The 24,396-nt window shown below is 32.2% G+C and overlaps 3 protein-coding genes and 1 non-coding gene across 4 annotated transcripts; 2 read left to right on the forward strand and 2 right to left on the reverse strand.

Annotated features, from left to right (window-relative positions):
- Nucleotides 1-462: 462 nt before the first annotated feature.
- Nucleotides 463-6,569, reverse strand: LOC127242192 (uncharacterized). Its single transcript, XM_051261636.1, has 21 exons — nt 6,331-6,569; nt 5,340-5,827; nt 5,052-5,257; nt 4,916-4,984; nt 4,694-4,828; nt 4,467-4,585; nt 4,075-4,386; nt 3,922-4,009; nt 3,722-3,827; nt 3,524-3,634; nt 3,293-3,456; nt 2,875-3,220; nt 2,611-2,801; nt 2,352-2,519; nt 2,171-2,276; nt 1,959-2,096; nt 1,701-1,868; nt 1,401-1,601; nt 1,067-1,261; nt 924-995; nt 463-845 (listed from the first exon to the last, which is right to left on the reverse strand). The coding sequence occupies exons 2-21, from the start codon at nt 5,814-5,816 to the stop codon at nt 693-695; spliced, it is 3,525 nt and encodes a 1,174-aa protein (XP_051117593.1). The 5' UTR covers nt 5,817-5,827; nt 6,331-6,569; the 3' UTR covers nt 463-692.
- A 3,131-nt stretch (nt 6,570-9,700) lies between these two features.
- Nucleotides 9,701-9,794, reverse strand: LOC127242500 (small nucleolar RNA snoR128). The gene has a single exon (XR_007836820.1). It is a non-coding gene; the product is annotated as a small nucleolar RNA snoR128 (small nucleolar RNA).
- Nucleotides 9,795-12,280: 2,486 nt separating this feature from the next.
- LOC127242161 (14-3-3 protein 1) lies at nt 12,281-15,962 on the forward strand. Its single transcript, XM_051261587.1, has 4 exons — nt 12,281-12,849; nt 14,493-14,615; nt 15,014-15,130; nt 15,619-15,962. The coding sequence occupies exons 1-4, from the start codon at nt 12,373-12,375 to the stop codon at nt 15,637-15,639; spliced, it is 738 nt and encodes a 245-aa protein (XP_051117544.1). The 5' UTR covers nt 12,281-12,372; the 3' UTR covers nt 15,640-15,962.
- A 5,339-nt stretch (nt 15,963-21,301) lies between these two features.
- Nucleotides 21,302-24,108, forward strand: LOC127242087 (cyclin-D4-2-like). Its single transcript, XM_051261426.1, has 6 exons — nt 21,302-21,912; nt 22,189-22,275; nt 22,374-22,472; nt 22,559-22,772; nt 22,887-23,008; nt 23,429-24,108. Exons 1-6 carry the CDS (start codon nt 21,610-21,612, stop codon nt 23,726-23,728), a joined length of 1,125 nt encoding a protein of 374 aa, XP_051117383.1. The 5' UTR covers nt 21,302-21,609; the 3' UTR covers nt 23,729-24,108.
- The last annotated feature ends 288 nt before the right edge of the window (nt 24,109-24,396 follow it).

A 24,396-nucleotide genomic window follows, 5' to 3' on the forward strand; every position in this document is an offset into this window, starting at 1 on the left:
AAGAAATTTATAAATAGATATGACATAAATTCCATAGATTTGTGTAGATTATATACTCTATATTTTGATATATTATAACTATACTACATATAATTATATAACATGATATCAAAATACTTAGTACATACTCCCTCCATCCGTCCCAGTACCATGTCACTTTTCTTTTTTTTTTTCAAATAATTACACAAATTAATTTCATTTTAAATTTTTAAATTTTATTTTTTTTAAATTTTAATAAAACTAATTAATTATCTTAATCTTAATTTATAATTATTTATATTATAAAATAATTATTTTTACTAATACATTCTTAATTATCTATTAATTAGTGTCGGGAGTATTATATTATTATGTGTATTTTTTTTATATAAATATATGTTAGACTGAATCAATCAACCATATGTTACACAACCAAATCAACTATACTAATATAAATCATGTAATGTCAATTTATAAGTTTATGTATTTATATATTAATATCAATTTTGTGTTATCAATTTATAATTTGCATTGCCCATCTATTATGAATGTGTGTTAATCAAACAACAAACAACCTCTCCCAAATCAAGAAAGTAAGACCCAGAAGCCATGAGCATTGGCATTCTTCCCTACAACAATCTAATAAACTTCAAGCCCCGAATCCAGAACAAAATTCAATCACCAAAACCCGACCCGAATACACAAAATCGAGTCTAGTAATAGTAGTTACCGTCCTTATTGTTCTTACCGTCTTTGCAAAGCATCGACCGGACCTCCAAAATGCACCTCGGAGGCTCCAAATCCTTCTCCTGCAAAGCGTTCCCGAGCAATTGCTGCATTTGCGACGCGAACGTGTCGTCGAGAACCTGAAATACGACACCCGCGTTTCATAACAGAAAATAGAGACTCGTTACCGGTGTAAGAAAATTCAAATTTTCACTTACGCTGACCGCGACCCGCGAAGCTTTATACCACGACCGGTTTTCTTTCCGGTCCTCGAGAAACTTGAGCATGTCCTGTAATGAAGAATCCCTTGTTAGAACACGTGATAAAATTTACGTGACATTTTCAATTTTCGACTTCTCACCTGTCCCATACGGTCCCAGAAGCCCCGGCAAACTATCACGAAAACGGGAGTTTCGAACATCGCATGTAATTGATCGATCGTAACGCCGAGCATCTCCTTCAGAGGTTCCATCCGTCTCCGTAAATCGGATTCCAATAGATTCTCCCTCGCGTCTTGGATAATCTTTTTCAGCTTCGTCGCATTGTGGAGTTTCGTCTACAACGATAAATAGGAAGAAAAAAAAAAAAAAAACCATATACCCATCAATAACTCGGGACCAAAATTTTACTTATTTAAAAGCTATATACAAGAGTCGATCGAATGCATTGTTGAATGCATATATATATATACTCACATTTTCGACGAGCTTCTCCACGACGGCTTGCACGTAAGCACGGAACTTGGACCTGATCATAACCGTAACTTCGCTGAGATGCTCCCCCGGAACCATGTTTCCGTTCTCGGGTATGCAAGCGCCCCACGACTTTACCTGAGCTTCAATTGGGGGCCGTAAAGTATCGAGCATCCGTTTCATGGAGTTCAAAAATACCCCTAACTGAAAATAGATAGTTCGACGAAATTAAAAAAAATTAAAATTGAGTCTTGGACAATATTATCGAAGAAAAAACCTAGGACTAAAAGACGATAGTTGTACCTCGGCAGAGACATTGTAAGGACAGACATTTCCGCCCTTCGCCAATTTCTGGACATACTTGAGTCCAAATTTCATCGGCATTGTCGTGTTCTCTTTCAGCGGAGACAGCACTTCAGCATATTGCTTCTCCAAGCTTTCGACCACGGCCTTCTCGACATCGGCTATGGCCTTTAAATGAAAAATAAAAAATAAAAAAAATATACATAACATTTGGCAAAATAAGTGATCCTTAGACGAATGAGAAAAAGGAGTCGTTACATGTTCCAATGTGAGAGTGTAATCCGGCCACCGACTGATAATGATGTCGTATTCAGCTAGTGTCTCCTTCAACCGGTCATAGATGCCGTTGATGAAGGACGTAGTGGAATGTTCGGTCGGAAAACTCGGGGGTTTCACCTGCCGTAACATTAACATCTGTAAGAACAAAAAGTCGGAACTGTAAATGTTGCGGATCGGGGTGACGGTAGTACCTTGTCGAACTTGCACAATTCTAGCAATGCGAGACGTTTGTCTTGGATCCAAAGGGTTATATACAAATGGAATGACTCTTTCGCATCGACCCCACCTTTGATATAGCTGCAAGCAAAATAAACACAAAATTAACTACAAAACGACGACGACAAGCCTCTACGCATAGGCTCCGTGGAGTACCTTATATTCCACGACGCAAGATCCCTTTGAAAATCAGCTGTTGCGATGACGAGTTCGACGACGGGTTGCGTCGGTCCCGGAGGTGGGCATGAGACAAGAAATGCCTTTAATCTGCTTGAGAATTCGGTGCTGTATATCGACGCCGTAAGGTTTGGAAGGTCTATAAAACTGCAAGAAATTCACGTATCGAATCGGTATAAAAAGCATCCGGTATTGGGAAATTTGTAATCTAACGATAATCGAAAAGAAAAAAAAGTACCTTGGAAGAAGGTCCTGCTTATGGATTTGAATATCGGTCAAAATTTCGTTCCGGATGCTCGTACAAAGAGATTTCATTTTCTTATACGCGGTAGAAAGCGCCATCGGATCCATCAGTATGTTCTCCGTATTGCCGGAAACAAACTCGTCGGTTTCCATCAAGTGCTGTCTCGACCTCTTCTTGGTAGCATTCTGCGCAACAAATTCAATTACACATTTGAAATAAGTTCGCTAAAAGAATCGATCTTTGATAATGACTTCGCACCTGAAAATATCGGCACAACTTCGACTGCACCTCGGGGGAAAGTATGTCGTTCAAAAGCTTGTAAAGTTTCAAGGCGGGGGCAAGTGCAGGAGCCGCAACGCCAGTTACAGGCCCAAAAGCATCTGCTAATCCCGATGGAGACGATTCGTCGAGCGACTTGTAATTCTCGAACGCCAAGGTGAGAATCTGTTCGATTTCGTCCGATACTTCTCCGAACATACGCACTTCTTGGTGACTCAATGTGCTTTTCGATTTGCCTTTTATCACCACCGGTAGAAGCAAGTCGTGCACTAATTCGAGACAGTCGGCGGTGGGCGTCGCAACATCCATAACATATGAAAGATACCTGGGAGAACATTAAATTAAGGTTTTGATCCATCGGCTGAAATGGCGATCATGTTACAATTAGTTTTATTACCTAAGTTTCGTGTACGCATCCGAAACCCCGAAGTAGGACGCAAACTCGCCGACCAACCACCTCCACGAGCCGTGCAGCAGAAGGTTTCTTTGCTGAAACTGTTGGATTTTCATAGCCGTCTCGAGAACAATGTCGTACGCAATGGTCTCCGCAACCGACGCACACTTTTACATAAAAAGACAGTTTAGTTCCTTGCCATCGAAAACAAAAATTACCGACATTTTTTTTTACCTTGTAGCTATTCTCATCTGGCGTAGTAGAGTAATTAACGCAGAGCTGCAGTTTCCCGACTTGCTCGTGCTCCGGTTCACGGTAGATAAAACAGGAACGAAGCTTTTCTCCCTGCAATCGTATTCAGAAATCAACGTAACGCACAAGATGCGATTGTAAATGTCAAACTTTACGAGAATTAGGAAGAAAACTTATTACCGATTCATCAGCAATGTCGGCGACCTGAACAACAGCACGCCCACAATACTTTCCCTTTGAATCGTGGACTTTGATTACAAGATCGTCTCCTAGTCCATCCGGCAAGCTGTGTACACAATTAGCAGGTCATATATCTATCTATCTATATATTCTACATCCCAAGTAAAAGTAATAGCAAAAGGTTAGAATATTGCACGTACAATACTCGAGTCTCGCCCGATCCCGGCTGCATTCTTACTGCGTCCTCTTCGGGAGAACTTTTCAGCTTCAACGAACAGGAATATGTTTCTGTAAAAATAATGAAAATTAAACGATGCCGTTGTTTCGATTACAGAATTCCGGGAAGTGCATACCTTGCACCTCTTCGCAAGACGACGAGCTTTTCCGCCATGCTTTGAATCCAATTTTAACGAGCTGTGGCACCTCTTTCATATAATGACGAGCTCCGACGATAACATACGCCACGCGCGGAGGCAACACAGTTCCGTTGATAGTCAGGACAGGTGTTATCCGTTCCCGTTTATTCGCCTTTCTTTCGGAAGCGACAATTGATTTCATATTGGACAGACGAATCTGAAGCGTTTCCAGTTTCTCAAGCGACGACGCCTTCAAAGAATTAAACGCACATCCGGCAGGCGGTTCCAATCCGATTCTCACTTTACGCACTGGAAAATAACAAAATATCAATTCAAATATCGACACGAATATAAACGCTCGAATGTATATTACCGGAAGAACTCAAAACCTTGAATTTTGATCTTGCCGATGGTTTTCTTCGTCTTCACCGCAGCTCCTTCGCTTACAAGCTCGGTTGTCTCTTTCTTCAGAAGCTCTTCCTCAGGTTGCAACAATATATGCCTCAGCCTAAGGTAAAATCGATTAATTAAGGTTTAGTTGTGTAGCCAGTTTATGTATTGAACTAGAATTTGTCGACGAAAAACTATGAAGGAAAAGCGCAGCCGAGAATTATACCCAAATGCGTCTCGCAGCAGGGCACATTCGTTCTCCAAGAACGTCGGGGCTTCCATACATCCCCGGGCCCATGAATGAAGGCATAGACGAACACACGCGTCGTACGCGAGAACGGCATACCAATAACCGAGCCCGCTGCAGCCAATTCCGACATAAATAATAATTTAATAATGTTAAAACAATTTAATGGTCGGAATTATTTCAAGGAAACTATCCGATTACCTAGCATGAAAAGTAGGAAATCGACCGGGTGCAAGACGGGAAGAAGACAACGCAGTTGCGGTTGTCGCCCTGCTTAAAAAATTACTTATCATAAGTAATTCGATCGAATAAATTATGAATTTATTTCAAGTTATACCTAGCGATCCCTTCGGGGTTATTGAAATCCGAAGAAACTGATTTCGTGCCGTTTTGCATTTTCGGTTCGACGTCGGCTGCGGAATCGCTCGCCGTTGCTATGGATGGGTTAGCATTGCCTCTGGACGTCGAGCTTTTCTCACCACTACGAACAAATGCGCCGCCGGCCATCGGGGGCGCGCTCGGGACGTCATCGTCTAACTTGCTCTGCAATGGAATGTCGACATTAGCAACAACAATCATTTTCTACATTCATCTTTGACACAGTTTACCGAACAAAATCGCCAACCTGTCTGGACGCATCACTGTCCGATTGCAGTCCGCCGCCACCGGAAAAATTAGACCTCGCCGTGAATCTTCTCTCAAGAACAACCCCTTGATTCTTCCTATGCAAAATTGAGCTCACATCGGAGCTCATCCCTGATTCGGATGATTCGTCATCAACAATGCCCCGCCGTACGCCGGAAAATCCAATATTCCGGGCGGCAGCCCTATCGGAAAAGTTCCCGGCTCGACCATTTGTATACGAGCTTGGGTTGGAGCTACTGTTGGAGATCTTATCATCCTGAGGAGATGCTTCGAGAGAATACCGGCCACCGTAACCCTCACCGTCATCGGAATCGGAGTAAGTATCGGTGTCCGATACAGAAATACTTCCGGTGACTCTGCCGCCGCCCATGGCGGACGGCATTAGGCCGCTCCGGAACCGAGTTACCGACGGCATGCTCGAGCTCCGGCTGCGGTAAACTGGATCCGCATTCGCCATTGAAGCTCAACCTTCAATACAGATATACATACAAATTCAGATTCAATTTAATCAAAGATTATTTCTCAAATTGCAGAATCACCAGCAAACCCTAATCCAAACACATCAGAACGAAGAAATGAAAACAATCCAGAATCAGATCAGTGTAATTCTACAGCACAGCTACCAAAATTGGGGAAACCCTAACCCAGAAAACAAATCACAATTTGGGGATAAAATTAGGGATGAACTAACAAACATAACAGAAACCACAAACACGAAATCCATACCCAGCAAAAGATCTGGACAAACTCCAACTGAAATCCACCACAATAAAATCTAGAAGAAAAACTCACAATCAAATCTCGCAATAAACACAATGCGGGAGAAAACCCCAATTTCAGGGGGCAAATCAATCCCACAAACTTCTGAAACTATTAAACCCAAAAAGAATACAAATTAGGTAAGAAATTGTCTAAGAAATCCCACTAAAACAACAAACAGTGTAAAAGCGTAAGAAAATTGTTGCACTTACTCTGTGAAGGAGAGAGAGGAGGAAGAAGACGACGATAAACCCCACTTCTTTCTTGTGAACTGAGTTTCGATTTTCCCAAAAACTCTCTGCCACTCGCTTCCCTATGTATGTAATTTTTCCGCCACTTTCTGCTGCTTTTTCTTTCACATTCTGAAATAATTGAATCCCTTTGAACCCTTCCACATTTTCACTTCTAATTCCTTTTTAAGCTCTTTCATTGAATCTAAACATTTGCATTATGGTAATAATAATCATCAAGATTTGCTTTATATTCGAAAAAGGGAAGCAAAATTATGGACAAAAGAGCCGTGGGTCGTAACGTGGTTTGAATCTTTTGTTTTCGAGCTCAACGGTCGTTTAGTGGGGCTGTTTGTGGTTCAGAGTTTTCTTGTCAGCTCCCGGGCGTCGGAGTCCAGTATCAATCTGCACCGTTCATTTGTGGGTTACGCTACCATCTGTACTTGGATTTTGAGCTCCCGGGAGTTGTGACGCTGCCTTCTTTGACTTACTGGGCCCACTAGTACTATTTAATTTTCCGTCGCTATCCATCGGCAAAATTAAATAAAGGATGTAATTATCATTTCCATTACTTTTGGTATGGCGTATCGGTAATATTTTATTACTTATTTGCAATTAAGGATGTAATTAAATGAAAATCTAGAAGGTGATTATTGAGGGCAATATTTAATTAGTAATTCAAAATAAATAAATAAATAAATAAAAGATAAAAGAGGGGGACAGAGCATTATGAGTGTGTTGGACCTAACCTGGAAATGGGAATTTGCTGTGTCCTTTACTGGCATCCATTGTACCATTTTTGTTTTTATAAATGATTTTTATTATTTTATTTACTGTAATAAATAATAATAAAAAATATAACTGGTGTGCCTTGATGGCTAAGTAAAGTATATTTCGACATTTAAATGAAGATTTACAGTTAATTTATATTTATTTTAAAGTATTTTACATCTAGTTGATGATATTTTAAAGATATTTTGATATGCTGGGTTATTTCATAAATAATAAAAGAATTGATTATAATATAAATAATATTCTTAAATACGATATTTTAAATAAAAATTATTTTGAAATTATGATTGTTTTAAACAAATTTTGTAAATATTGAGATAATAAAAATTAACACAAACAATCATAGGGGTTTGTTGCATTCTAACTATTTTTAATTAAATATATATATTCATAATATTTTAAAATAAATTATTTTTCTTACAATATATTTATTGTAAATTTTCATAATTAGTTAACTACTAATAACAAAATTTTCGAAAAACTTTAACCATGCATTATTGTGCTTTGGTTTTGACCAAGGACAATGTTTTGAGAAATGTCTTTTTTTTTTTTTTTCAAATCGTATTATATATATATAATATTAAATATACCCAAAATTCACAATATAGTATTATAAAGATTGCATTGTGAAATAAATAAATCTTCAAAAAAGTTCAAGGTAAACATGCCTTTCCATTAAGTGGGGTGTTTGTCTAATGTTTTAATTTAAAATACTCTATGTGATTTTTATTTCACATTGTGAAGACATCAAAACTAAAAAATATAGTATTATGATGTAAAATAAATACGTAAAAAAATAAAATAGTGGTAATATAAAAATTTTATTGAATTGTTAATAGTAATTACTTTTTTATATTATATTTGAATATCAATTATTATATCAAAATGTAATATTACAAAAATACTTCAATTATTGTCTTATAATACTAATAGAAGAAAATTTATATAAAAAAAAAAAAAAAAAACTATACAAACATAAGAATTTAATTATCTCAAACAAAATGAGCATTTTTTTTATGTGAGATATAAATTATTAAAATAAAAATATTTTAAATTAAATATTAATATTTAATAAAAAAACTATAAATATATACTATTTATATTAAAAAAATTACATTAATAAATAAAATTATTTAGATAAACAAATCCTATATTTCTTTTGAATTTAAATGCTTGGGTAAAACCTAAAAAGGAACAAGCCCAAAATTTTGCTTATTTTAATTTTTATGTCTAAATTATTTTATAAAATAAATATTAACTATATATCTATACTCGTAATTACAAGTCAATAGACCTTTGAGAAACTTATGCGGTATAATTTCAATTAATATGTGCTATCCATATTAATTGAGTCAAGCATGTGCTATAGGTAATTATATAATTTGTATCAAAACAGATACTAACAAGTATTATATTAATATGTTCGATGTTGATTTGATCCAATTTGATCCAATGCAAATAATTAAATATTAATTTGTTAATTTTGTAAAATTTAGTAATGAAATAGATTTAACCAATGAACTAAAAAGAAATATATAAATAAATTTGGTGGATGGAGTAATATATTACACACAAAACTATTATAACTACACATTATTTGTATACTATAAAGATTACTACTATATAAACCAACATATCCAAACAAGGAATCAAACAACTTTGGTTGATTCAAATTCAATTGAAAGAGGGATATGAACCTATTTTTGACAAATTCAAACAAATACAATATGGAGGTGAACGGGAGTCCATTGCACATTCAACAAAACTACAATAAAATTATGCACTAAATATTGCCTTTTCTCTACAATAATGGCAAGAAACTAACTCAGGGAGCCAAAAATAGGCAGAAAAACAGCAAAATTTCAGCAACATTTTCTCACAGAGTGTCTTCCCGATTTACCCTTTTCTTTTGCACCGGGAAGAATTCCATACAATCATCTAACAAACCGCCGATGCGCCAGATAGCCGGTGCTCGGTAAATTAAAAGAAAGCAAAGGCAATTAGTTCTTGAATAGTAGCATATAAAAAGATTGCTACCCACTCAGATGAATCTTTTCTTGGCAATTCCAAATAATGAAATATTGTCACTACCGATCATCCAAAGCCAATCAATTAGTTCTTGAATAGAAGCACTTAAAAAGATTGCTACCCATTTAGATGAAGAGTCTTTTCTGTGCAATTCCAAATAATGAAATACTGTCACTAAAGATCATCCGAGGTGGTTGTCCATTTATTTGCCTTGGCCTCCATCCGGGTTTGACACCACAGCCATCACAAATAAAACATGCCCGTTCAAAGCACCTTTTTCTCCCTCCCCGACTAGCTTCATATATATCCTCATATTAAAGAATTATATATATATATATATATAGCTAAATGCAAATGCAAGCAACACGATTAACTCCATGCTCACATAAACCCAAATATTCACCATGGATCTGTTTTGCTTAATAGATTGGATGGTTTGATTCTATATTGAAATGGTTTCAAGCTGTTATGAAGATATAGATTCTGAGTGTTTCTCTAATACAAGGAAAATAATGGATCTGCACTAACATGGTTGCTCAGGTAACCGCTCAGAATCGACAAGATAGTCGATGCTTTCATCAAGCCTTCACAAGCTTTCGAAACGTTGAATATACTCATCATAGCAACCAAGTTCATATGATCAACACTTTGCACATCGGTGTATTCAAATTGATGCATAAAAGTGATGCAGAATGCATGAATAGTGTCCCAAACCTCATGAGACATTAAATCGGCACCGAATTGCAAGCAAGAATAAACTCAACAATGGATACGCTTAAATTAATGCTAATCGGTAAATGTGAGTACGATATAAGTTTTTGCTGGAAATACACACACTTAAAAAAAAACAAAAAAATTGCAAGGTTACAATACCATCACGCTGAGTAATCCGGGGAATCCAATTTCACGCTCTGAATCCTTAATCCGCACCATTGCATCAAATATGAAAGTTAATAATTTCGAAAAACACACTAGAGATTGAATGACATCTTATTGTCTTAAGCTCAAGCATCACAACCTTCTAATTCCGAAAAACGCCAAAATAATCCAAACCTTCCATTCAGAAATTAGAACGAAATCTTAAAACCAAAACATCAAACAGAGTCTTACACAAATCAGAATGCTGCTGACAGAGGAAACTAAACTGAGTCCTGCAAGGGAGGACAAAAGACAAACCCGCAATCTTGGAAGCGCCCGTCGGCGCAGCCTCCATTAGTTGCTTAGGGTTCTCTTGCCGAACTATATATACACCGCAAATCAGCGAAATTCTAGATTAGGGTTTAAGGGCAGCGGCGAAAAAAATAAAAATAGGTGTGTTTGTTAATTATAAAATTTTAAAGTGAAATAATTATTTTATAATATAAATACGTATTGATTTTTAAATTAAAATTAAATTTTAATAATAATTGGACTCACAAAGGCAACTGTGTGCTCTTGTCTTGTACAAATTGTATTGCACAATGTACATGCATGCATTGCTGCCGCGCGCACGCGATAATCATTGCTTCCGTTCCTCAGTCATGTCTCTACGGTTCCGCCAGCACCCTAGGGCCCAGGCCCAGCAGGGTTTGTGTACCAACTGTAGAGAACTGTAAAACATCCACTGTAGAAAGATAACTCGAACAAAAGAGACTAGGTTTCCGAGTCTTAGGTTGAGCCGAGTTTGTGGGGCATAATTGAGAGCTGACAAGATTCAAGGCCCAACAACTAACATATGCGTTTGGACATATTCACTAAAGGGGCTTTTATTATTATTATCTATTTTAATTTAAAAATTATTAGTATTTGTTTAATTGCTATTTGAATTTAATTTGAAATGCGTTGTTGATTTCGTTTTTATTTAAATATTGTTTTGATATAATATTTTATAAAATAAAATAATATATTTTTATTAAAAATTATACAAAATAAACACAGATTGTTTTGTCAAGTCAGTATTCATGTAATTACATTTTTATACATAAAATTTTTAATTTTTAATACTAATATTTTCCATACACACAAAGTAAAAAACATAAATAAAAAAAAAATTATAAATAGTCAATTTACCTTTTGAAAAAAAAAAAAGGAAGAAAGAAAAGTTAAATAGTTACAATATTTTTTTAGTGATATATATCTTATAATAGATTTTTAAATCATGTGAAATGTACACTTACTAAGAAAAAGAAAAATTGATAATTTTTTTTCAATACATATTAAAATAACAAAACCAATATGAATAGATTGATTCCAAAATAGAGATAGCATTAAATATGGTCATGAATAATTTAAAATTTATTTATATAATATATATATTTTTTTACTATTTTTAAATATTTTTAAAAATCTATTTAAATAAAATCTAAAATTTTAAATTTAACTAATTATCTAATTTACTATAAAGAATAATTTTTAATATTTAATGTATTTGTTTAGTATTTAATTTGAACGTAGTTTTAAATGTGAATTTTTAAAAATTATATTAGTATAATAAAATTTAATATAATTAAACTAAAGGTTATATTTTTTTTAAAAACATATAAAATAATATATATTAAAAAACTAATCGGTAAAAAAATATTATGTAATTTAATTTTTTTTTTTTAAAAAAAAAGAGGAACTTCTTATAGTTAAACCAAAAATTAAATAATATTTTTTATATTTGCATATCTCGGTGGTAATTCGGATGGAAATTGAATATCAATTAAATTAAAATAAATCAATTTATATAAAAAAATATTAGCATTTAAATCTGTGCTTTATGCACAGTTTATAAATAATTAAGATATTTTTTTAAAAAAATAAATAAAGTATAAATTATTACTATTTTAAAATTATGTTTCCATTATAATATTAAGTTGGTAAACTTTAATTTATTTTTAAGGATCAAGTATGGTTTTTTTTTTTTTTTTTTGGAATTCGAATCAAATTTTCTAAAATGCCTATTTTTGTACTCTAATAATTTTAAATATTTTTATGGCATACTTATTTCGAATGAAAATAGCAATATTAATTGCAAATAAAATCCTTAAAGTATAACCCCACTTTGAACTTTCGGACAACTCAATTTCGTACACACAATCCATTCAAATATTTTCAACTCAGAATCCGATATATAACGTCGATTTCAATTTTGCTGACTCCAAAATTTCCCCAAATCAGAAACCCTAATTTCCCTCTCTCTCTCTCTCTCTCTCTCTCCGCTTTCTATCTCTAGGTTTTCCGATGGCTTTGACCAGAGAACAGTACCTGTACATGGCCAAGCTGGCGGAGCAAGCGGAGCGCTACGAGGAGATGGTTCAGTTCATGGACAGCCTCGTCGTCGGCGCGGGCGGCGCCGAGCTGACGGTGGAGGAGCGAAACCTGCTCTCCGTCGCGTATAAAAACGTAATCGGCTCGCTCAGGGCGGCGTGGCGCATAGTAAGCTCAATCGAGCAGAAAGAGGAGGGGCGCAAAAACGACGACCACGTGACGCTCGTCAAGGATTACAGATCTAAGGTCGAAAACGAGCTCTCGCAGGTCTGCGCCGGGATCCTGAAACTCCTCGCCGATCATCTGATTCCGTCGGCGGCTTCCAGCGAGTCCAAAGTGTTCTACCTGAAGATGAAGGGGGATTATCATCGGTATATGGCTGAGTTCAAAGTTGGGGATGAGCGGAAGCAAGCTGCAGAGGATACTATGCTGGCTTACAAAGCCGCCCAGGTATATGGATTGATGCATATGTTATTGATTTCAATTACTCTGTTGCTGTTGATGTCTTTGCTTAGTTTGGAGGATCTTTAATCACTTGTTTTGGGGATAGTGAATTTTCGGATTCCTTGGATTGAGACTGGATTTTATGCTGTAGATTTGTCTTCTTCTGGTTGTTATGGTTTGGGTTCAGAAACTTGAAATTCAAATTTTCTGGAAATAGAACTTGATAATTTTCAGATGAATTCGGTTTTGATTTCAACCCTTGTGATTTAGAAGTACCAATGTAGTCAAGAGATTTAGACTTTGGAAATGGTGAAATTGAGTTGATAAAGAAATTTACAAGTAATATAAAAATAAATAGTGTTTGTAATATATTAAATTTTTTTGGGAAATGTGTTTTTTTTTTTTTGACAAAACAAATAAACCCGAATCTCTCATTGGTAACTCAATTAGGGTGTGTTTGTTTGAAGGACTCTGATGGACTTCTACTATTCATACAAAAAAATTCCCTCAAAATGTCGTACACTTATTTTTTATTTTTTATATTATACTAAAAATCAATTTTACATTCAAAATATCACATTAATACCTTATATCACATCACGCAACTATTCAAATTCAAATTTTTTACTATTCAAATTCCAATCCAAAATCCAAACCCCTAAATGGAAGAAAACATTGGGTCGTTTGGTACAAAGAATAAAATTGTAATAAAATGATAGTAGAGAATAGAATTGAGTGAAATTAAGTCCATAGGAAATGAGAATTGATTTTTAACAAAAAAATTAGATGATAAATATAACATAGAAATGCAGCAATATGAATGAATCTATCTGGAGAATATGATATGTTGTGTTCTAGTGAAGTGAAAAAAGAAAGGGTGAATCGATTCGGAAAAGAAAGAGTTTTAGTGAAGTGGAAATCCGCGGAGAAATATGGTGAATTTAGTTGGTGATTTTTGTAAGAAATTTGAATAGCAATTTGAATTTGACATTATATGACGAATGTATACATTTACTTTTTGTAGTAGATTAAAAAATAATACTAGTATTTTATTAGTTAGTGAAAGTGTGTAATATAATTTTAACATCTTTGCCCTTATAAGTACAAAAGAAATGAATATTTTTATAAAAGACACGGAATTCAGGTATTTGTATAGACTTACTTTTACTGTGATAAGAAATGCATACTTTTGGGACAAATGTAAATGGTAAAATGAGTACATTTAGTTGGGAAGGGGGAGTAATATATATTTTTTTTCATTTCTCTCTACCTCTATGTTCATAGAAGAGAAATAAAATAGAAAATGAGAAATGATTCATTTTTTAAATATGATTTTTCTTACTCAAACAAATAAGAAGAATTGGGATTTTTTTATTTTTTATTTTTTTATATTTTATTTCTCTGTCATTTACTCATACCAAAAAGAACCCTAAGTGCTAGGGCAATTTGGTGGGTTTACATTCTAACATAAGCATAATGATGTATGTGGATATTACTTGCGCATACACAAACACATCATAGACAAATACACATGTAAACCAGGTTTCTTGGAAATGACTAAATACCAATGCAGTATTATTGATGTGTTCGATTATTACACCTTGGTCAGAAATTGATCATTTTTTATTCATCTGTCTGATTTTGATTAGGATATTGCGCTTGCTGATCTTGCTCCCACACATCCTATACGGTTGGGCTTGGCCTTGAACTTCTCGGTGTTTTACTTTGAGATTCTAAATGCAGCTGAAAAAGCTTGCAATATGGCGAAACAGGTACGTTTTTCTATCTCTCGTTAAAACTTTTTCACATGCTATGTCGATCTTTGTATTACTCCAAATTTGATCGTGAATAGCAGAAATACACTGATTCTGTGTATGTCTCTGTATTTCAAGAAAGATTTAAGTGAATTGAATTGAAGAAAAAATATACATCTATATGCAAAGTTGGCTTTCAAATTTTACGGAAAGTAAAAGGCAGAAGTGTTTGTAGATACATCTATGTTAACAATTAATGTCGGTTTTGAGATATATATTATTTGTGTCTTCATAGGTAATCTGCAAATTTCTCACTTTCACCGTCTTTCATTAAGCTGTTCTGCAGAGACATCATATGCATTTATTATTCCAAACTTTGCTGAAAAAAAAAACACTCGAAACTCGTTTCTATGTAGGCTTTTGAGGAAGCCATTGCTGAGCTGGACACTTTGGGCGAAGAATCTTACAAAGACAGCACCCTCATCATGCAGCTTCTCCGGGACAATCTCACTCTTTGGACCTCGGACATGCAGGTACGATGATGCACTAACAATACACACCTAACGCCATTCTTTTTACCAAAATACCAAAATACTTCCTCATTTTGGAAAACATTTCACAAAACCCACTCCTTGGAAAAGTGATTTTTTACAATATTTTCAAAATTACGGAAAAGTCTTATGAATATTATGTGCAATATTTTGTGAATTACGAAGGATATTCATTCAATTTGAAATTATGAAGGAGTATGATGCAGATTTTTCAAAGGGTGGGTGTGTTTGGAGGTTTGGATTTTTTGTTGGGATGAATAGTGAAAATTTTAGTATAATAAAAACAATAAAATAATAGATGTTTGATGTGATGTTTTGGGGAGAAAAAAATAGTCGAACAATAGAAATTTGGGAAATTTTGATAAAAAGATACACCATTAGTGGATTATAAGCAATTTTGCCGGCAAACACCTAAATTTTTCACACAATAATCATTTTATAAGGTGCTATAATATCCTAATTAATTTCAGGACCAGATAGACGAGGCTTGAACTCTCAAAACTGTCTATGGTTTTTCTCCTCAAGGAGGTGGGCTTGAATGTCATAAAACCCCGTCTGTAATTTGCATATATAGGACTCGATCGACATGGCTATGTATCTCTCTTGTGATTGTGCTTGCTGTCTTGTCGTGATACTTGTTTTTTATTTCGACTTTGGAAGCGATTTCGCTCGTCGTCGTCGTGGATTACTGTTCAAATTATTTGTGTTTTGTTCTTGATTCATAGGATGTTGGGAAGAAAGAATATAGGGATGGAATGGATTCCTTTTGCTGTTATATTATCCTCTTCCATGTCTGGGAAATTTGTCTGTAGAAGGTTTTTCTGTTTCATTTTTCAATTTTTGTTGTTATTTTTGTTTTTATTTTCTGCTCACTTTTATTTTAAATTTTCTTATAGTCCCTATTGATTTAGAGTGGTAGAAAAGTTTGATTGGGGTTTGAATTTTGGTTTTGATTTGAATAATAAAATTTTGAATTTAAATAATTGTTTGATATGATATAAATATTTTATATGTATTTGGTAATTGATTTTTATTTTAATATAAAAGATAAAATATAGATATTATTATTATTATTATTCAACTTCCATTCTTTTAAAAGAATAGATCTTACTATTTAATTATTGTTTTTTTTTATATAAAATGTTTAATAATTACTTTACCTCTGATTTTGAAGCCCATTTGATACGTTCGTTTCTTTTTGTGTGTTTTTTCTTATTATTATATAAATTTATTGTTTTTTATAAGAAATATTATTTATTTTTTATATAATAGATCATGTATTTAATTATTTTTTAATTTAAAATTAAGAAAAACCAAAATCTAACACACCCTTCAATCTTTTTTAGGCACATTGAATTTCATTGAACGCTGCTTTAATCTTAAAAATGGAAAGGATCAAATAAGGCACTCCTTGCAAAGAAAACCCTAAAAGGGTAATTAAACTTAAATCATAACAATTAAATAAATAATATTTCATTATTTATTTTTTAAATGAAAAAAGTTAGAAGATTTTAAGGGCCACCACCTTTAATAGCTTGCATGTGCACATATGCATGCATGCATTGTACACACATATATACTTATATTAATATTAATATAATTAAACTCAAATTAGTGTTTTTTTTAATATATATATATATATATATAAACTAAGTTGTATTGAGTTTCTACTTATTACATTTTTTTTTAAAAAAAATTACATATTTTAAGCTTATTCGTGTCATATAAAAAATAGTATTTTTAAAGTCAAATACTTACTATTCTCCAAAAACATATAATAAAATTCATATTTTAATTAAAATTTATATTCCCTCCGTCCTGAAACTAAATATCCATTTGTTTTTTGCACGTAATTTTAGAAATATTAGTATTATATTAGGATATAGTAGGAATAAAATAAAAATGACTAAAATAACCTTATTAGTATGTGTGATACAAAGGTAATGACATTTGTGTAATATATTGTAAGTTGTAAGAGTATTTGTAATATTAGATAGATAGTACAGTTACTTGAAAAAAAGGAAATGGATACTTTGTTATGGACAAAAGGAGTATAATAAATTAAACAAATCGAGAATATAAATAATATAATCATATATTTAAATTCTAAAAATACGAAAGAAAGCTGCATTGCATAAAATTGCAAAATAACTTTGTAAGAAGGGACATATGCTTCAAGTCTCTTACATGAAGCATTTCTTGGAGTTAACCCCTTTAATTTAATTTAATTAATTAAATATTCCTTCCCCTTTACCAGATTTAAGGCTGGTGGTGCAAAAGGTGAGTATTATACTTGTATATACACAAACATGTATATTATACATACAAATTAAAAAACACACACACATACACATGTGTGTGTGTGTGAAATTTACAAAGGGGACAAGCATGTTGCTTTACATCTGAGTATTTGCAAAAACCATGCAAAATCAGTATCCTAAGCTCTTCTTCTATACTTAACTATATATATGTTGACCATTACACACACCCCTAATATATATATATATATATACTCCCTCTATCCGTATCTAAGGGTCACATTATTCTTTTATATCATTGTATTTAACATTAGAAATATTTTTATATTTGTATAATTTTTTTTGTACAAATTTTATTCTATTAGTATTATAAGACACTAATTGAAGTATTTTTGCAATTTTTTCTTAATTTCTACTACGTTTTGATATAATAATTAATATTCAAAGATCAACTCGCAAAAAGTAAATGAGACCCTTAATTAGGGCCGGACGGAGATAGTATATGATATCGGTTAGACAGTTACTCTGTTAAATTGAAATTCATCTACGTTGTGCTGACAACACATATAATATAAATAATACCCTCCGTCTCAATCGAAATGGATCATTCACAATTTTGTAGTAGATTAAGAAATAATAATATTTTATTTATTAGTGAAAGTGTCTAAGAGATTTTGATATTTTTGCCATTTGATTTTATGTATTGAATAACTTGATGTGTAATGGTATGTTTGTAATTTAAGTAAAAATTAAAATAGTATTTTGGCATTAGCATATGATTATTTTTTCTAAGATAGAAAATTGATAATTTTGAAAATAATAGACGAAAATAGTAAGAAAAGTATTTTGAATTGAAACGAAGAGAGTATATAAAATATAAAAATGATATAATAAGATATATATTAATATAAAATAAATATAACAAAAGATTTGATAATATATGATAATAGGACATACAATACATATTAATTTCAGTACAAAAGATATTAAGACCACATTTAAAATATAAAAAAGCTACACAACACAACACATTTTTCATTAATACAAGTGACAATCTATATTACATGAAGTATGAATAGACAATAATGAAATATATGAGTAAGGGCTAACAACGCATAATAATAGTCGATACAATACATATTATGATTAATTTTATCGCAAAAAGTATTAATTTTTGAAATCTAATTATAATGTTTAAATAATTTCATGTGAAATAAATAATAATAATAAAAAAAGCCAACAATATTTATGTACATTGATAATATCACACATATATTCATTCAAGATTGAATTATCATATCAGCTATTCATTAGTTTCAATTAATTAAATTAATTTCCTCACTTAGGGATAATTAGAATCTCTAAAAAAATGAATAGTAAATAGTTTCTCCCATTGTTATCACCAATATTATTATTTTAATAAATTAATTGATGGTTCATTATTCTCACTTAATTTTGAAAATATTTTATTTTATTTATTTATTACTTGTATATTTTTATGACTCAAGTTACATATCAACTTCTTGCACATATTTATTAACTCTTTCTTTTTTTATTAATATTTTAATTATAGTATGTAGTGTAGATTTTACGAACATGTCAAATAAATTAATTACTATATAAATTATAATTGTTATGATTTTGGAAATAAAGTAATTCACTATTAATTGAGAATCTTGAATCAATTGTTGTGTTCAGAGTAGTGATGTGACCTAATTAAATGATTTATTAATCTTTAATATCAATAATATTCAAAGTCAATTTAGCATTTATAAATCTTCTTTAATTATATAAATATCACCTCCTAATTTGGCATGAAATATGCAATTAATAATTTATGCAACTGATTAAAGGACTTCCCTAAATATATACAATCTAAATTTACTCAAATTTAATTTGAAAAACAGTAATTTATTTATTACTACTCATGTTAGTGCCTTGTTTAATGTTTATATATATCTAAAGTAATATAATTAATCATATATAGTGCATAATATATAAATATAATTTTTATTATAAAATAATTAAGATTTTAATAACTTTTATGTTTATTACTATATTTTGTTGTATAAAATGGCAAAAACAATAATTGGTGATGAATTCAAATGTTATAACAACAATAAGAATAATAATAGTGTTAAGTTTTCGATCGAAATAATAAATGTAAAAAAAGACTCTTATATATCTAAAATTTACAGGCTCTATCATTCTTTTATGCAATTATCTGAACATATAAAAGATTAAATATCGTATATAACTGAGTATTTATACCAGAAAAATGTCCCACGTAGTTAAAAGTTAAAAACCGTTATACATGTTCGATAATATTACATATTTAAATTAATAATTAAAATCGAACTACATTTTTTAAGATACTTGAAAGTTACCAAATCATTAAATAAAAACAAAATATCAATTCTTCCTTAATTTTTAATTCCAAACACAATAATCAAGTATATGATTCAATTTTTTTTTTTTTATTTTATTTTATCTTAAAGTATAATATAATGAAGAAAATAAATAAATAAAAGATTATAAATTACAAGCAGTTTCAACCGTTATTATATGCAAAGTGACTATAGTAATAGTAGTAATATAGTATAAATATTTTGGAAAGTAACTCTAATATGGAACTAAGGCGGGTGTATTCAATTGAGATTTTAATGAATTTTTCTGGATTTTAAAAAGTCTATAGATTTACGTGGATTTAGAAAATTCACAGAGTCTACGTTGAGTTTGATGGATTTTAGTAATTGATTTAGATGGATTTCTACGAATTTGATTGAATTCTTTGTGAATATATATTAATTATATAAATTTATATCAAACAACAAATTTTTATAAATATAAAAAATATTTAATATTAATAAATAATATATAAGTATTTACTTTTTATATAAAAAGATTATATTAAAATAAATAAATAAATAATTTATGATTTTTTTTTAAAAAAATAAATATAAGTTAACGGTTAAATCAAAAAAACAAATATCGAATCTTCCTTAAATTTCTAGATTCATACACAACTATCAAATTTATAATTCAAAATTTTGATTTTCAACTAATACCAATATCCATAAATAAAATAAAATAAAATAACCCTAATAAACAAGATATTTTATAAATTACAATTAACTTACACAAATATTATATGCAAAGTAATTACAGTTATAATAGTAATATAGCATATTACTAAAATATTTTGGGATGTATTATTATTATGAAACCATTTATAGAAAATAAAATAACAATATTAATTTCTTTATATTATTATTTTTATTTATATAAAAAAATATATATTTTCTTTAACCTCTAATCAAAATTCTTAATCAAGATAATAAATATATAAAAAATACTCATATTCTATTTTAAATTTGTCACGCTTACTTTCTTTTTTACAATTATCCGAATACATAAAGAATTAAATATCCTATATCATCGGGTATTTCTTATAGTAAAAAAATACTCCACGTGGTTAAAAGTTAAAACCGTCTTACGTTTGTCGTAATATTACATATTCAAATTAATAACTAAAATCGAACTATAACTTTTAAGATACTTTAAAGCTAGTAAAAATAAAATTTCGATTTTTTTTTTTTTTCTAGATTTAGACACAATGATCAAGTATATAATTCAAAATTTGGACTTTAAATAAAATATATGGATATAAAAAGAGGAAAAAAAAAAAAGACATCCAAAAACTACAAGTAATTTCAACAAATACTATATGCCAAGTAATTATTGTAATAACTGTAATATAGCATATTGTTAAAATATTTTGAGAAGTAACATAAATATGTAATTTCTTTATTTTATTATATTTATTTCTGTAAGAAAATATATATATATATATATATATATATTAGTCTCTCTCTCTATCTCCTTCAACCTCTCCTCTACCCTAAAGACATTAGTGTATCAGCTGTTCATCCATAAAATCCTCCTCTTCCTCTTCCCCTTTCTCTCTCTACATCTGAGAGACTCTTGTCTCTGTGTGTGTGTCTCCCTCTCTAGACCCACTTCGCCTTCATCTTCCATCCTCTACTCTGTCTGGGCCTCTAACAGATTTCGCACAACCAAATATTGCCAATTTTCTGCATCCAAAGCCCCATAAAAATGCAATCTTTTATAAGATTTTTCTGATGGCTTCCATTCACATTGATTGAGGGTTTCTGTTCTTCCATTATTTTTTCTGACCCAAAAATGGCTGGAAACAGCAGCAGCTTTGACTACTGCGCAGAACCAGACCTGCTCTGCGATGAAGAAACCAACGTCTCCCTCTGCTTCGATGCCGACGCTTCTCAGCCGTCCGATCATCTCCATCTGCCCAATGTCGTGCCGGAATCTGGGCCGTCGATCCTCTCCCCTTGCCTCAGCGAGGAATCCGTCGCCTGGATGGTTGAGAGAGAGAATCTGCACTTGCCCAGAAACGATTATTTGAAGAGATTGAGGAGTGGCGATTTGGATTTGAGTTTCAGAAGGGAAGCCCTCGATTGGATTTTTAAGGTCGGTATTTATTTAATTTCAATTTTAATTTTAATTTCATCTGCTTCCATTGATTTCTGTAATTTTCATCTAATTTTCTGCAGAATTGGGATTTGTTTGCAATTTCTTGACCTTAATTTGTTATTACATCTTCAAGATTGCATAAACACAAACATACATTTGCATATCTATATCTATATCTATATATATCTGCAAAATTGTAATAACTCTTTACATTTGGATGTATAAGAAATGCAAGAATCGAAGTAAAGTTTGTTCCTTTTTGTACAACCCCAGGCTTCCTCTCATCACAGCTTTGGAGAATTATGTCTCTACTTAGCATCAAACTACTTGGATCGATTTCTTTCGGTGTATAGCCTCCCCGTAAGTTCCTCGCGCGATAATTTAGCGTTTCTTGATGATGTAATTGTCTCGAAGATGTAGTTGTCTTAACACCGTTCTTTGTATTGAAAATTTGGCAGAAAGGGAAGGTCTGGGCAGTCCAGCTCGTCGCAGTTTCGTGCCTATCGCTAGCAGCCAAGATCGACGAGGTTAACGTCCCGCTCATGGTGGATTTACAGGTGAAAAATTAATCGCCCCGTAATTGTTAATCTTTCAATTTTGACGGCGTTCATTGATAGAACTGTGATATGTGAAATATCGACAGGCAGGGGAACCTAAGTATTTGTTCGAAGGGAAGACTATACAAAGGATGGAGATGTTAATTTTGAGTTACTTGAATTGGAACATGAAATCGTACACTCCTCTCGACTACATCGATTATTACCTTGCAAAGGTAAACAGCGCCGATCATCGCTGTCCTAACGGGAGTTTGAGCTTGCTGCAAAGATCGACGCAAATCATTCTAAGCACGGTCAAAGGTCTTGTCTTTTTTTAGCATTCATTCGACGATGCGTGTATATTATCTTCGTGTTCATTGCTTGATGCATTGTTGTTTATTTTTTTCGATTCGGGTTTTGGAAAATTGAATGTAGGGATTGATTTCTTGGAATTCAAGCCTTCAGAGATAGCGGCAGCTGTGGCTGTGCACGTCTCCAGGGAAAGACGAGCCATTGACATTGATAAGGCCCTGTCTAGTTTCTTACAAGTCGAGAAGGTAATAAATATGCTTTCGGTCCCCACGTACATATAATCTTAGCCTATTTTGGTTTCTACTCCTTAATAGATAAGTGGGATCTCATTACATTATAACACAATCGATACGGGCTCTGCATGTCTTTAGAATATTTCAAATAACTTCACATTTTCTTGAAAATACCTTCGTGTTTCTTAGCTTACAGACAAGATTCGATGTTACATTCATGAAATAATTGCTTGTTTCTCAAAATATGAAAATTGGCGCGCGTTTTCTTGATTACACGTTGGTTTTTTCAATGATTCGATAGCTACTAGATGTTATTAAAAACGGGCTCAAAGTCTTCAGTGAAAACACTAAGGTTTAGTTCGTTTTCTTGAACTTTTTAAGATAATCGTTTGATAAAAGCGCGCACACGTTTTTGTGGGTTTTTTTTTGCAGGCAAGGGTGGGCAAGTGCTTGGAACTAATACAAGATTTGATATCTACTAGGATGACTATGACTTCTTCTACTACTACTATGACTACTATTACTACAACAGGTGAAGGTTCGATTTCGATTTCACCTAGGACGGTGCCGTGTAGTCCGAACGGGGTTTTGGATGCTGCATTTTATAGCTATGAAAATGGAGAAAGAACAGTTGGATCATGTCCAAGTCCTTCTTCTTCACACAATGCAAAGAGGAGGAAACTTGAAGAAGAAGAGGACCACACAACTAAAGCTCTAAGTGGTGATTCTTGAAAGTCATTCTATGTGTGTTGTGTGACATTTTCTTGTATCATTCCAAGATCCAATTTTTTTGGTGAATGGGAGAAGAGGGCCTTTGAGAAAAGTTACCTTGGAAGAGAAATAATAATAGTTTTATTATTTTATTTTAAAAAAGAAAAAGGGAAAATTCCAAGGTCCCATTTTTGTGAGCATGGAAAAGAAATCACCAAATGGACAATAGAGTGTGTATTTGTGCAAGAAAAGTTGTCAAGAGGAAGACAATTCAAGCACAAGAACCAGTTGGGAAAAGGGTCCATTTGTTGTAAGGGAAAAATGTTTATTATTTTTATTTATTGTGTTTATTGGGACAAAGAGACTGATGAATAATTTTATTTATATTTATTTTTATTGTACTAGTAACTTTTTTCAATTTTGTGCCATTTCTATTTTTGAGAACTTGGTAGAGGGAGGTGAAGCGGTGTCGTTTTGCGGTAATGATTACTTGTCATGCTCTTTTTGGAATGTGATGGGAGTGTGGGCCCGGGCCCGGCCCACTTCCCTTTTTGTTTTGACTGTTTTATTGTAACTGTGTATGACCAGTCAACATCTGACTTCCTTTTATTATTATTATTATCAAATTTTTATATATTACTTTTTTTTAATATTTTTTTGCACATTCTGTTGGAAGTGGATAAAATAAT

The sequence above is a fragment of the Andrographis paniculata genome, unplaced genomic scaffold, assembly GCF_009805555.1.
Source record: "Andrographis paniculata isolate CXL003 unplaced genomic scaffold, ASM980555v1 Contig86END, whole genome shotgun sequence".
NCBI lineage: Eukaryota > Viridiplantae > Streptophyta > Magnoliopsida > Lamiales > Acanthaceae > Andrographis > Andrographis paniculata.